Source organism: Theropithecus gelada, chromosome 12 (genome assembly GCF_003255815.1).
Source record: "Theropithecus gelada isolate Dixy chromosome 12, Tgel_1.0, whole genome shotgun sequence".
In the NCBI taxonomy this organism is placed as follows: domain Eukaryota; kingdom Metazoa; phylum Chordata; class Mammalia; order Primates; family Cercopithecidae; genus Theropithecus; species Theropithecus gelada.
In genome coordinates, this window is record NC_037680.1 from 13,689,523 (window position 1) to 13,703,123 (window position 13,601).

At 39.3% G+C, this 13,601-nt stretch overlaps 1 protein-coding gene across 7 annotated transcripts in view; it reads left to right on the forward strand.

The window, feature by feature from the left end:
- Nucleotides 1-13,601, forward strand: part of R3HDM1 (R3H domain containing 1) — a 203,007-nt gene that overhangs the window by 62,871 nt on the left and 126,535 nt on the right. For 6 of the 7 annotated variants that reach the window (XM_025403880.1, XM_025403881.1, XM_025403884.1 and 3 more), the window contains exons 2-3: nucleotides 10,115-10,323; nucleotides 13,050-13,260. In XM_025403880.1, the coding sequence (XP_025259665.1) occupies nucleotides 13,090-13,260 (171 nt within the window). In that variant the 5' untranslated portion in view covers nucleotides 10,115-10,323; nucleotides 13,050-13,089. The remainder of the gene's footprint in view (nucleotides 1-10,114; nucleotides 10,324-13,049; nucleotides 13,261-13,601) is intronic. The other variant, XM_025403883.1, reaches the window with a different exon arrangement.

Sequence of the window (13,601 nt, forward strand, 5' to 3'; positions counted from 1 at the left end):
TCCACCCACCTCAGCCTCCCAAAGTGCTGGTATTACAGGCGCGAGCCACCACTCCCGGCCCTCTGTGTAGTCTTTAAAAGAGATTTTACCTCGTTCCAATCGGATCATATTACACCATGAGTTATTTATTTCAATCCTGCATTTAGCACATACATAGGGAGCTCTCAATATAACCCTGGACTATGGTAGGTTCAGAATTAAGGCAAAATACATTTTACCGGCCGGGCGCGGTGGCTCAAGCCTGTAATCCCAGCACTTTGGGAGGCCGAGATGGGCGGATCACGAGGTCAGGAGATCGAGACCATCCTGGCGAACACAGTGAAACCCCGTCTCTACTAAGAAATACAAAAAATAGCCGGGCGAGATGGCGGGCGCCTGTACTCCCAGCTACTCGGGAGGCTGAGGCCGGAGAATGGCGTGAACCCGGGAGGCGGAGCTTGCAGTGAGCTGAGATCCGGCCACTGCACTCCAGCCTGGGCTACAGAGCGAGACTCCGTCTCAAAAAAAAAAAAAAAAAAAAAAAATACATTTTACCCTCACTAGGGCTATATTAGGAGATCATTAACTTCAGGTTTAGAGTTACATTAATGGCCCTGACTTTCTTGCATTGTCTCTTACCTACATCTGCCAATATCTCAACCCCTTTAGAATCTTACCAGGTTATCCCCAGGATTATCCAGGATCTCCTCATGAGTTCAAGAATAGCCCTTTCATGATCTTCCAGTTTTGTCTTTCTCTAACCCACTGCCCACTACCATTTTGCTAGTGTTTGCCATGAATTAGCTCATGTCCTTGCCAAAAGTTGTATCTCTCAGTGTACCCAACATCTTTAGTCTTCAGGATATCATATTCTCTAGAATTTCTTTTTTTTTTTTTTTTTTTTGAGACAGAGTCTCGCTCTGTCACCCAGGCTGGAGTGCAGTGGCACAGTCTCAGCTCACTGCCGTCTGCACCTCCCGGGTTCAAGCGATTCTCATGCATCAGCCTCCCACGTAGGTGGGATTACAGGCACGCGCCACCACACCCAGCTAATTTTTGTATTTTTAGTAGAGATGAGGTTTTGCCATGTTGGCCAGGCTCGTCTCACTCTTCTGACCTCAAGTGATCCACCTGCCTCAGCCTCCAAAAGTCCTGGGATTACAGGCATGAGCCACTGCGTCTGACCTTCTCTAGAATTTTCTATGTACCAGCACCATGCCATCCTCAGAGAAGCTGGGCAAGCCTTTCCCCCGCTTCTGTGGTGGGCACAGGAGCTGCTTGTCTCCCACATCTCCCCTGCTTTGGTTCTCCTGTGAAAACACTTCCTTTAGCTTTTGCTTTGACTTAAACTAGGATCGCTGCTACATTAAGGTATATGTATAGTTCTTTTAGTACTCTAGCATTCCTAATTTCCAAGTTTTTATGTTTTGATTTGGCATTTTTAATTACGTTTCTTAAGCTACTATACCATACAGTGATAAAAAGTCAGATTTGGAAATGACTGTGAAAAAAACATTTAGCGTATTCCATAGACAAGTAGCATCTGAGCTTTCTCATTTGCGTCACTCTCGCTCATTACAATCCCCTCAGTCAAAGAATTAGAGAAACCCCCAGTCTTGTTAGTCTACAGACTTCTTGGAAGGACTGTGCCAAAACAGTCCTGAATGTTGGTGTTGGCCTTAATGATCCACCCCTTAGTGACTCACTCACCATTCTCCACAAGCTGTGCAGCCATCCCAGCTCCCTCACTTCTAGCGAATAGGTTCTGGGTAAAATAGAAGAAATTTATTAGGTATGAATTCCCTCCTTTTCCTGCCACATTCCCTTCAGTTTCTGAGGATAATGAATACACTTCAGGCTTATTCACCAGTTTGTGCTTCTGATAACATTTTCTCATTTCATCCCACTTCAGATTTTCCTTCTTACTACCTTTCTTTCCTCCTAAACTTCTAGCCTCTCCCTGTCTTTCCTTACTGGCTTCTGTGGCCTACACACTTTTTCATTATGACAACCTTCCTCTAACTTCGCATCTCCTGCTAACTTTGTTACCAAATCATGTATACTCTTTGTGATCTTCCACTTTCCTCCTCAGTTCTTCAGGGGTCAGTGTTCCCTAGGGATTCTATCCCACACCCACTCTTTTCAATGAAGGCTTGTGGGCAACTTCATTGACACTGATAACTCAAAACTTCAATCTATATAGTGATTCTCCACCAAAAAATAACATTAACTGACTTCTTTCCTGAGCTCCAAGTCTATATATCCAATTTTCTGTTAGATTTCTCCACCTAAATGTCCTGAAGACACCTTAAAATTAACTATGCAAAACCAAAGTCATCTTTCTGCCATCAAATCCATTTTCCTCCCAGTTGTATTTCCTATAGTTAGTGGTAGCAAGCACCACCTGCACCTTCAGTGTGTCCTCTCATAACTCTACCAACTCTCACGGCCCTTACCTTTTCCCTGACCACTCCTATATTGAATTGGCTTCCCCCAGTTAGTTACTTTCTGTTATATTAATCTATTCATTTCTACGTGAAGTACAAGTAGTGGCTGATACCAAGGGCTCTGGAACCAACACTACCTGAGTTGAGAACTCTACCCCTTACTAGTCTTGCTACTGCTTAATCTTCCTCTGCCTCAGTTTCCTCATCTACAAACTATATAATACTGCTTTTGTGGGGATTAAATGAATTAATATACTTAAAGCATTGGGAATAGTGCTTAGTAAATAATAAGTAACTTTTTAAGGGTTTGCTGTTAATATTACCGGTTTCACAGCACATACTGCTATCAGTAATTACCTTGTATATTTTGTCTCTGCACTAGAATGTAAGCATTTTAGGTTCTAGGATCCCATCTGCTTAGTTCACTCATGTATACCTATTACCTAGAACAGTGCTCTCTGTACATAGTATCCAGTCTGGAGATTGAATGAATGGAATATCTTTTCTCCTTTTCAGCGTTCACCTTTTAATTCTTTGTGTAAACTCTAGTCACTGTCCATCCAAACTTTCAACATTTTGTTTGCTAGAACAGGGTTAATCTATATTGTAGCTAAAATCATTCTCCCTGGCTTCTCTTAAAATGTGTTCCTCTATTACTCAAGCTTCCTGTTCCTCCTGGGATCAGTACTAAGTTTCTTCTTTTCTCTTTTTCTTTTTGAGAGGGAGTCTAGTTCTGTCGCCCAGGCTGGAGTACAGCGGTGCAATCTCAGCTCACTGCAACCTCTGCCTCCTGGGTTCCAGGGATTCTCCTACCTTAGCCTCCCGAGTAACTGGGATTACAGGTGTGCACCATCACGCCAGGCTAATTTTTGAATTTTGGTAGAGACGGGGTTTCACCATGTTGGCCAGGCTGGTCTCGAACTCCTGACCTTAAGTGATCCACCTGCCTCAGCTTCCCAAAGTGCTGGGATTACAGGCATGAGCCACCGCGCCCAGCCTAATACTAAGTTTCTAATCTTAATTTCAAATATATCCACATTTTTTAATGTTATTCTCATTTATTTTTAGGACATTTTAAATGAAAAATGTCATAAGCAAAAAAAGAGCATTATAACACTCACTACTTACCACTCAGACTTAATAATTGCCAACCTTTGTTATATTGGCTGGAGATCTTTTTTAAAAATAAAATAGGCCGGGCGCGGTGGCTCACGCCTGTAAACCCAGCACTTTGGGAGGCTGAGGCGGGCGGATCACGAGGTCAGGAGATCGAGACCATCCTGGCTAACACGGTGAAACCCCGTCTCTACTAAAAATACAAAAAATTAGCTGGGAGCGGTGGTGGGCACCTGTAGTCCCAGCTACTCCGGAGGCTGAGGCAGGAGAATGGCGTGAACCCGGGAGGTGGAGCTTGCAGTGAGCTGAGATCGCGCCACTGACCTCTAATCTGGACCTGGACGACAGAGCGAGACTCTGTCTCAAAAAAAAAATAAATAAAATAAAATAATACAGATGTGATTTGAAGTCCCTTCTCTGTCTTAACCAATCCCTTTCATTTCCCTCTCCAGAGGTAGTTACTAACCTGAAATAGGTATATACCCTTCCCATCCATGCTTGTGTGGTTTTTAAATTTTTATATTCGTTACATTGAGTTCATAGAGTTACACAGAGTTCATTCTGCTTTTTGACTAAACATTCTGACATTCTTTGAACTTATGTTTGTACCTATAGTTTTAGTTCATTTCATTTTAATCGTTTCATGGTATCATGCAACGTGAATATGCCACAGTTGATTTTACTTTAAAAAGAAAAAACCAATTTTCCTATTAATACGTTTGGTCTTTCCCATTATTTGCTTTTAAATAAAACAATGCAGTGAATATTTTTGTACATGTCCCTTTGTATAAGGTGTTTCCGTAGGGTGCATCTACACCATGAGTGGAAATGTGGAGCCAGAGGATATGTGGGATTTAAAATTCATTTGATAGCACAAATTGTTTTCTAAAGTGGATCACAGTGTATGAGAGGCCCAGTATCTTCCCCATTTCTCCACTCAGAATGCAGCACATTCATGTAACACCTTACCTCTCCATATAACTTTTTCCCTAAAAGTAATTTGTTTCATATAGTCTTACAAGACTTCAATAATAAATTATTCAACTACCAAAAGTCTTTCCGTCTTGCTTATAATGTCCTCCTAAAGTTATTATTTATATTAGTTGATAAGTGTCATCATTAACCTCTTCAGGATTTAACAAACTCTTTTAGGTCAGGGGAGTTCATTCTCTTTACTCTTTTTAAATTTAGCTGATATTCATTAAAGCTACAGTGCCTTCTGTGGTTATTTGGCAAATTTTTGTTAGATGACAGTAACTGTTTACAAATCACATACACATTTAACATTTTGAAATGTCAGTGCTTATATTCTTGTTCAAGTGACTGACAAAGTGACTGCAAATGTGAATTTCCACTATTTCTAAATACAGCATAAACAGTGCTCTTTGCCTTTCTTTCTAGAGGCATTTGACCAGTTTGGTTGTGCCCATTTATAACCTCAGGTAGAACTTGATATGGGGATATGGGTTGCTTTTGTGCATTTGATTTTCTTTATAGATGTGCCTGCCTGGTTATATTTCTGTCTCTAAGAGAAAAAGCATAACATATTATGTAATGAAACGGGATTGGAGAGCTAGATAGTGATAAGGAAGCAACAACCCATATTTTAAGACTGCCAAATTCTGTTCAGATAACATCAATAATGTAACTCTTTTTCCCCTAAATATTTTTGTGAAAAATATTTTTACCTATAGGAGTGAGATTTATTTCCCACATATAAATTAACAAATGATTTTTAAATATTGTGTTATCCTAGGGTAAATTGACTTTCCTTGTGTGAAATTTGAATATTTATTGTTGGGGCTACCTAACTTTTCAGTTCTTTTGTGTTATGAAACCAAAACTTAGACCCCAAGTATAATAAAGTGATATTTTGAATTGTCAGTATCAATATTGCATTTTTGTTGTTAATACTTCTAACTAAAATTTTCACTGGAGAAACTACTTGTCTTTAAACTTCATATATACTAGTTTGCCCTTGAAAGTGTTGATCCTAATTCTGCCTTGCTTTGTTACATAGAGGAAGGTATTTAATCATGCATATTTATCATTTGTAAGCTACTGCCTTCGCATTGTTCCTTAGCCACAAACTCTGAATCCTTATTGCCACCCAAGTTTGCATAGTTGGTACTCATCATCACAAGTGATAGGAGGATTAAGAGAAACAGAATGGTTGTATAATTCCTGGCAGTTCTGATAGTTTAGTAGTAATTACTCCTGGTGACCATTAATACAAAGTTAATAGTACTATCTTCTTGTATACAAAAAAAAGAATAAATTTACTTTGTTTTAAGTCTAGTACAAAGGAGTTACCATGTCATAATTACTCTTAAAATAAAAGTGCTCCGTAAACACAAATTGTCCCTCTTCTTGGTACCTACAGATGATGATACAGTATTGCAGGTAAGAGCCTGAAATGGAGTACTAGTCTGTCCAATTCAAATCCTGGTTTCCATACTTACTGGCTGTGTGAGGTTGGACAAATTATTTTTTTATGTGCCTTAGTTTCCTAATCTGTTGCAGTACAGAGTGATAATGGGACATACTTCTTAGAACTGTAGTGTGAGTTTTAAATGAATTCATTATGAAAAATACTACCACAGGGCCAGGCACATGGTAAATATATATATTAGTATTTGGTTTTGGTGGAGCTGTTTGTATTCTTTTGTAGCTTACCTAATCCTGTCATTTCCCGATCCTTTTCTTTCCCTTGATTTACAAGACCTTTTTTACTTTCAACATTTTGACCCTTTTGTGTTGGAAATAGTTCATATGTATCATCTGCCTTTTGTTTATGTTCTATTTTATTATATAGAAATTTTAAAACTTTGTTCTAAGCTTTATAACTATTTACCTTTGATGGCTTGTAGATTTTAGTGTCACACCTGGGAAGGATTTCCCACCCAAAAATCATAAAAAGATTTCCTTTATATCCTTGTAGATTCATAGATTTACTTTTTTAAGGTTATGATCTTTAATTTTATCTGTAATTTCCTTTCATTTATGGTTTCGGGTACATGCCATCCTTTTTGTGCATATGTAAACATACATGTGGCCTTTCTCTGGTTATCTACCTGGTAGCACAGGAATTATATGTAAGCACATCTCTGACTTGTCCCTAATAAATAGCATGTTGACAGTTAGAATAATTTTTTTGAAGTTGAATATGAATTTTGAGCTCGTATATCCATCTAAGGTTGACAAAGATTCTGAAAAATTCAGTTTTTTAATTTCAGTAATAGTGGGAACTGAGATATATACTTAATGAATGCCTACATTTTGTTCATTTTTTTTCTCTAAGTTGTCTTAGAGAAAAATTTTGTAAGTTCCTCGGTATCTTTCACTTACTGTACAACTATTTATTATATTAAGACAGTACATTTAATGGACCTCTAAATGTTGTATTAGAGACATGATGTGCCATGTCTATCTTGTAGCTTTCTATACTTGACACCCACGTGCCCACACAACCTTTGGCAAACTGAGAAGTGTAGGCTTCATGGGTTTACCAAAAAGGGTTTGTTTTTGTTTTTCCAGTGAGTACCAAAAGCTGAAACACATCCCTTTTACTTGAAGATTTGGGGAGGGAAAACATTTTTATTTCAAACAAGTTCATTAGATGGGCAGAATGGCTCACACCTGTAATCCCAGCACTTTGGGAGGTTGGGACAGGGGGATTATTACTTGAGTGCAGGAATTTGAGACCAGCCTGTGCAAAATAGCAAGACCCCATCTCTACAAAAACAATTTAAAAATTAGCTGGGCATAGTGGCGTGCGCCTGTAGTCACAGTTACTCAGGAAGCCAGAGTGGAAAGATAGCTTGAGCCTCAAAGGTCAAGGCTGCAATGAGTCAGGATTGTGCCACTGAACTCCAACCTGGGTGACAGAGTGAGACCTTGTCTCTAAAAAATTAAAATTAAAAATTAAACAAGTGCCTTAATATTTTGGAGAAGAATGCAAAGTTCATATATATATTTTTTTTCTTTTTTGTAAAGATAGGGTTTGCTATGTTGCCCAGGCTTGTCTTGAACTCCTGGTCTCAAGTGATCCTTCCACCTCCACCTCCCAAAGTCCTGAGATTACAGGCCTGAGCCACTACACCCAACAGTTTCTATGAATTTTTAATATTCAATTAGAAGCCTTCAAATGAGAGCCATACACAAAAATGCAAAGCCACTTGTGCACAGTGGTAGGCCTCCTATCAGTCTACTGTTGTGTAGGGGTAGGGATCAGGACACAGCAAAATCAGGCTTAGCCAACTGCTCATCTAAAGGCATTCTGACCAGGGAAGAGAGCTAACATTTTTGGAGGGCCTGCCCTGTGAGAGAGGCTGTGGTCGGTTCTACATTTAAATCAGTCAGTTCTCACAACAAACCTAGAATCTAGATATTCTTTTTTCCACTTTGCAGATCAGAAAACTGCAGCTCAGAGAGATTATTTACCGAACATATAACTAGCAGAGCTGGAATTTAAACCAATATCTAATGTTAGTGCACTTCTCTTTCTTTTGCCATTTCGATATGCCATTGACTCCTTCCCAGGTAATAAGTGGTGTGGCATATTAGCAAGTTTTGGTCACACATACTGGTTGTGTGACTTCGAAGACGTCATTTGACTTCTAGGCAATAATAACTTGAATGCTGAATTGGACTAGGTGATCTCTCAGGTTCTTTGGGGTTTCATGGGACCTTGGGATTCTAAGAGGATCTTCTAAGGTGTTCACCTCTTCGATTTTGCCCCTTCCTCACTCTCCCCTGCAGCTATTGCCTTATTTATTTCTTCAGTGGATTAAAAGCCTTACTTTTTTTTTTTTTTTTTTTTTGAGACGGAGTCTCGCTCTGTGGCCCAGGCTGGAGTGCAGTGGCCGGATCTCAGCTCACTGCAAGCTCCGCCTCCCGGGTTCACGCCATTCTCCCGCCTCAGCCTCCCGAGTAGCTGGGACCACAGGCGCCCGCCACTTCGCCCGGCTAATTTTTTGTATTTTTTAGTAGAGACGGGGTTTCACCGTGTTAGCCAGCATGGTCTCGATCTCCTGACCTCGTGATCCGCCCGTCTCGGCCTCCCAAAGTGCTGGGATTACAGGCTTGAGCCACCGCGCCCGGCCAAAAGCCTTACTTTTATGGAATTACAAAATTAAGAGATTCACGATTAAATTGTAAAGTCACTTTACAAAGAACACAAATAATTTGGTTGCTTAGTGAATGCTGCCATCTTGTGTCTACCATTTTATGAGCTAAAAAGCTAAAATTGAGAAAAAATACTTGAAGGATTTTTTTTTGTTTTGTTTTTGGTGTAACTTAAAACAATCATTTGATGTAGTGGCTGGAGAATCTTGGTCAGATTGAGATTACACTGTATCAATTTAAAGTTTTTTGACATTTGTTTTTGATACCCCCTTTTCTATTATCCTTGTGTCAAACATTGTGAAAACTAATATAAGGTTATATCTGGTTCCAAGTGATTGTGTTTCAAAATGGTTTTTGAAGAGTTAGTATAAAACGTGAGTTACTCTATAGTGTATGCTTGGCTGCCTTGGTATTAGGTCTCTTGGTGCTTAGACCTCATTATATGCATATATGTATGCTTATTTCACCTTAAAATTGTACTATCCTGTTTATTGACAGCAAAAATGTCAAAGGACAATGGAAGAGGTATATAATCTTTTTAGAGTTGTTTACTTGCTAGGCTATATTCATTCATACCGAATAAATATGAAATGAAACTGACTTCAAAAATATGACATGGAGAACATTTTGCATTTGGGGTTTGTTTTGTTTTTGCCTGCCATCCAGACTGGAGTGCATGAGTAGCATGATCATAGCTAACTGTAACCCCCAACTAAAGCTGTTCTCCCACCTCAACCTCGTAACTAGGACTACAGGTGCACACCCGTACACCCAGCTAATTTTTTAATTTTTGTGGAGATGGGGTCGCATTGTGTTGCCCATGCTAGTCTTGAGCCCCTGGGCTCAAGTGATCCTCCTGCCTTGGCTTCCCAAAGTGCTGGGATTATAGGCATGAGCCACGGCACCCAGCCAACTTTTTTTTTTTTTTTTTTTTTTTAAGAACAATGTGGGATTCATTAAAAATGTTCAATGGCTTATTATTTTTGTTTTATTTTTTCTGTTGTATTTTTTAAAATCTAGAATGTTATTACTGTTCAGAATTAGAGTCTTAAGTCCATAGAGTAACAGCTCTAGAAGATAACTCTAAAAATGATGGTTCTTGGAGTTAAAGTGTTTCTGATTGTGATCTTTTTTCTGTCTCCTTATCTATAGATACTATCTCAATTATAACTCTGACTGCATTGTAGCTTCTCAGTACATATCACTTTCCTTCCTCTTCTCTCTTCTGCTTTTAACTAATCAATCCTCTTGGCCTCAGTGATTTATTCAGGTTCACATAGCTAATACATGTTAGAATTCATTGTTACTCAGTGTTCTGACTTTTGTTTCAGAAAATATATAATAAAAATAACTGACAGTAATATTTTTAATTTCTCAGTTTCATGTGGAGTATTCCATTTCCCTTGGCCATTTTGTTAAAATAGTTTCTTTTGTTTTCATTTTAGGCCACGGAAAGGTATGATATATTTGATCCAAGACAGTCCATTCCAGTCCGGGAATCTACAGTGGTGACAAGGACATGGGACTCCTCCTGCCAGATTACAGATGGTTCACTACAGTTGACATCCTGGCTGACAACTGTGAAAAAGAACCTTGGATTATTTTTTTTTTTTTTTCTGGGACACCACAATCCCAAATCCAAAGGACGCATCAGGTAATACCTGCCTGTCATTCAGAAAAACATATTTCTTTTTCTTGCAAAATCTTACCTATAAAAAGCAAGAAGCCGGCCGGGCGTGGTGGCTCACACCTGTAATCCCAGCACTTTGGGAGTCCGAGGTGGGCGGATCAGAAGGTCAGGAGATCGAGACCATCCTGGCTAACACGGTGAAACCCCGTCTCTACTAAAAATACAAAAAAAAATTAGCCGGGCGTGGTGGCGGGCACCTGTAGTCCCAACTACTCGGGAGGCTAAGGCAGTAGAATAGTGTGAACCCGGAAGGCAGAGCTTGCAGTGAGCCGAGATGGCACCACTGCACTCCAGCCTGGGCGACAGAGCAAGACTCCGTCTCAAAAAAAAAAAAAAGCAAGAAGCCAGTGTTTTCAGTAACTTCCCCACTCTGTCCCCACTTTGCAGTTGTTTGTTTTCAGAATGAAACAATTAACTTTGGTATGGGTTATAGTTCAGGAAGACATCGTTTTTTTTTTTTTAATTCAGTTCAGTCTGTGACTTTAGGATCTACTTCTCTTTGGCTTTTTTAACTTTTCAGCTGTATTTATCAATTCCTAAAATCTATTTATTTATTTATTTATTTATTTATTTATTTATTGAGACGGAGTCTCACTCTGTCACCCAGGCTGGAGTGCAGTGGCACAATCTTGGCTCACTGCAACCTCCACCTCCCAGGTTCAAGCAATTCTCCTGCCTCAGCCCCCCGAGTAGCTGGGACTACAGGCATGCAGGCACGTGCCACCATGCCTGGCTAATTTTTGTATTTTTAATAAAGATAAGGTTTAGCCATGTTGGCCAAGCTGGTCTCAAACTCCTGGCCTCAAGTCATCCGCCTGCCTCAGCCTCCTAAAGCACTGGGATTACAGGTGTGAACCACCGCACCTGGCCCTAAAATCCATTTAGATATTTAATTGCAAAACATTCTTTCAGGAAATGAACTTTTGAATTTTTCAAATTGATATAGAGAAAATAAGTTCCACTGTTTTTTTCTCCCCACAAGATTTTATTATGAAAATTTTCAGAAATATAGAAAAGTTGAAAGAATTTTACAGTGAACATCCCTGGAACCACCCCTTGATTTTACCAGTAACATTTTAGCATAGTTGCTATGACCTATGTCTGTCTATCTCTCTATATATCAATCTGTTCTTTTTTTTTAAGATGCATTTCAGAATAAGTTGTTTATATCAAGTTCTGCCATTATTGGTTTTTTTTGTTTTGTTTTGTGACAGAGCCTCACTCTGTCACCCAGCCAGAGTCCAGTTGGCATGATCACAGCTCACTGGAACACACGCGTTTCGGCTTCAAGTGATTCTTGTGCCTCAGCCTCCCGAGTAGCTGCAGTTACAGGCGTGTACCACCATACCTGGCTAATTTTTGTATTTTTAGTAGAGTCTTTGTTTTGCCACTTTGCCCAGGCTGGTTTTGAACTCCTGAGCTCAAGCAATCCACCCACCTTGGCCTCACAAAGTGCTGTGATTACAGTCATGAGCCACCCCACCGGCCAAGTTCTGCTGTTTTTATTACATTTTTTGCAGCTTAAAATGACTGCTATCTTTAGCTGAATCTCTAATACATTAATCCAGTGTGAAAACATTGATTTTCTTAAACTCACTAATGACGTGAAAATATACTATAATCTTATGTATTTGATTTCCTGTGGATTCCATATTCTAGAGTGCCTGGATAATATGTGTTGTTTGGCATTGAATCACTTAATTCAGGAGAGTCTTCAATGCTTTCTTCATATTGCTGAACATATTTGTTAATCCAGATTTACAAGTGTATTTTGTAATAGGATGTTACTGTTTATTTTATTTATTTATTTATTTTGAGATGGAGTCTTGCTCTGTCGCCCAGGCTGGAGTGCAGTGGCGTGATCTCAGCTCGCTGCAAGCTCTGCCTCCCGGGTTCACGCCATTCTCCTGCCTCAGCTTCCCAAGTAACTGGGACTACAGGCGCCCGCCAGCACGCCCGGCTAATTTTTTGTATTTTTAGTAGAGACGGGGTTTCACCGTATTAGCCAGGATGGTCTCGATCTTCTGACCTCGTGATCCACCCGCCTCGGACTCCCAAAGTGCTGGGATTACAGGCGTGAGCCACCACGCCCAGCCGTGACTATTTATTTTTAAATTGTTTACTTTTGGAAATATTTCAGGGTAATTTAAGAAATTTGGAATTTTAGGAATCCAGATGAAAAAGCTATTATAGATATCCCTTTGGAGGAGAAGATTTCTAATGTCTTCTAAATACACATATATAATTCTCCAGCCATTACCTTCTACCTTGATCTGGCTCATTCCTTAATGTTTCTTAAGAATTGCCACAAGTAAATGTGCATCAAAATCACCCTATATTCTTTTTTTAAATGTTATTTATGTATTAGCAACAGGGTCTTGCTATGTTGCCCAGGTGACCTCAGCCTCCTGGACTCAAGCAGTCATCCTGCCTGACTCCCAAGTAGCTGGGACTACAGCTGGGTACCACTGTGCCTGGCTCACATGCTTCATATAGCTCTTTTCCCACTGTATTGTGATTTTTTTTTAATTTGGATGTATCTAGCACAAAATTATATACTCCTTGAAAGCAAGAATTTTGTTCCTGTCTATATTCAACATTATTTCTGGAACATGACAGACAGTAGGTTAGTATCATGCAGTAACTGAATGTAAAAAAGTTTAAAACTGTATTAATCTTTTTTTCTTAAGGTTTCAAGCTCCCTGTAGAATTCGAAAATAACCTTTGCTAATGAGGATGTCTGATACTGTTACTGTAAAAGATGAAACTGCAACAATGAAGGATTTGGAGGCAGAAGTGAAAGATACAACCAGAGTTGAAAATCTTATCAAATCAGAAAACTATGGGAAGATTTTGGTAGAGAAGAATGAACATTGTATTGAGAACAATATAGATCTGCAGGTAAACAGGAATTTTTCTCTGACTACAAATACTAAATATTCAGTATATATTTATGTTTATTTTCATACAAAACTCACTTCTCAGAATTCTAAAAGGGTAAGTTGACCCTTTGTGACATGCTTACTAGCTGGTTTGGGAGCCAGTTGGATTAGCTTGCTGTGAGTCTTAACTTGCTTGTATCATATAATATAATTCTTTTTATTTGTATGTGGCTAGTACATTTTTATTGGCTTTCTACTTTCTTGTTCCACCCTTTTCCTAATTACCAGTGCTATGAGAGTTTGGAAGTCTCATAGTTAAATTTTGAATTTAACCTAAGAGCTCTTAGAGGAAAGAGAAAT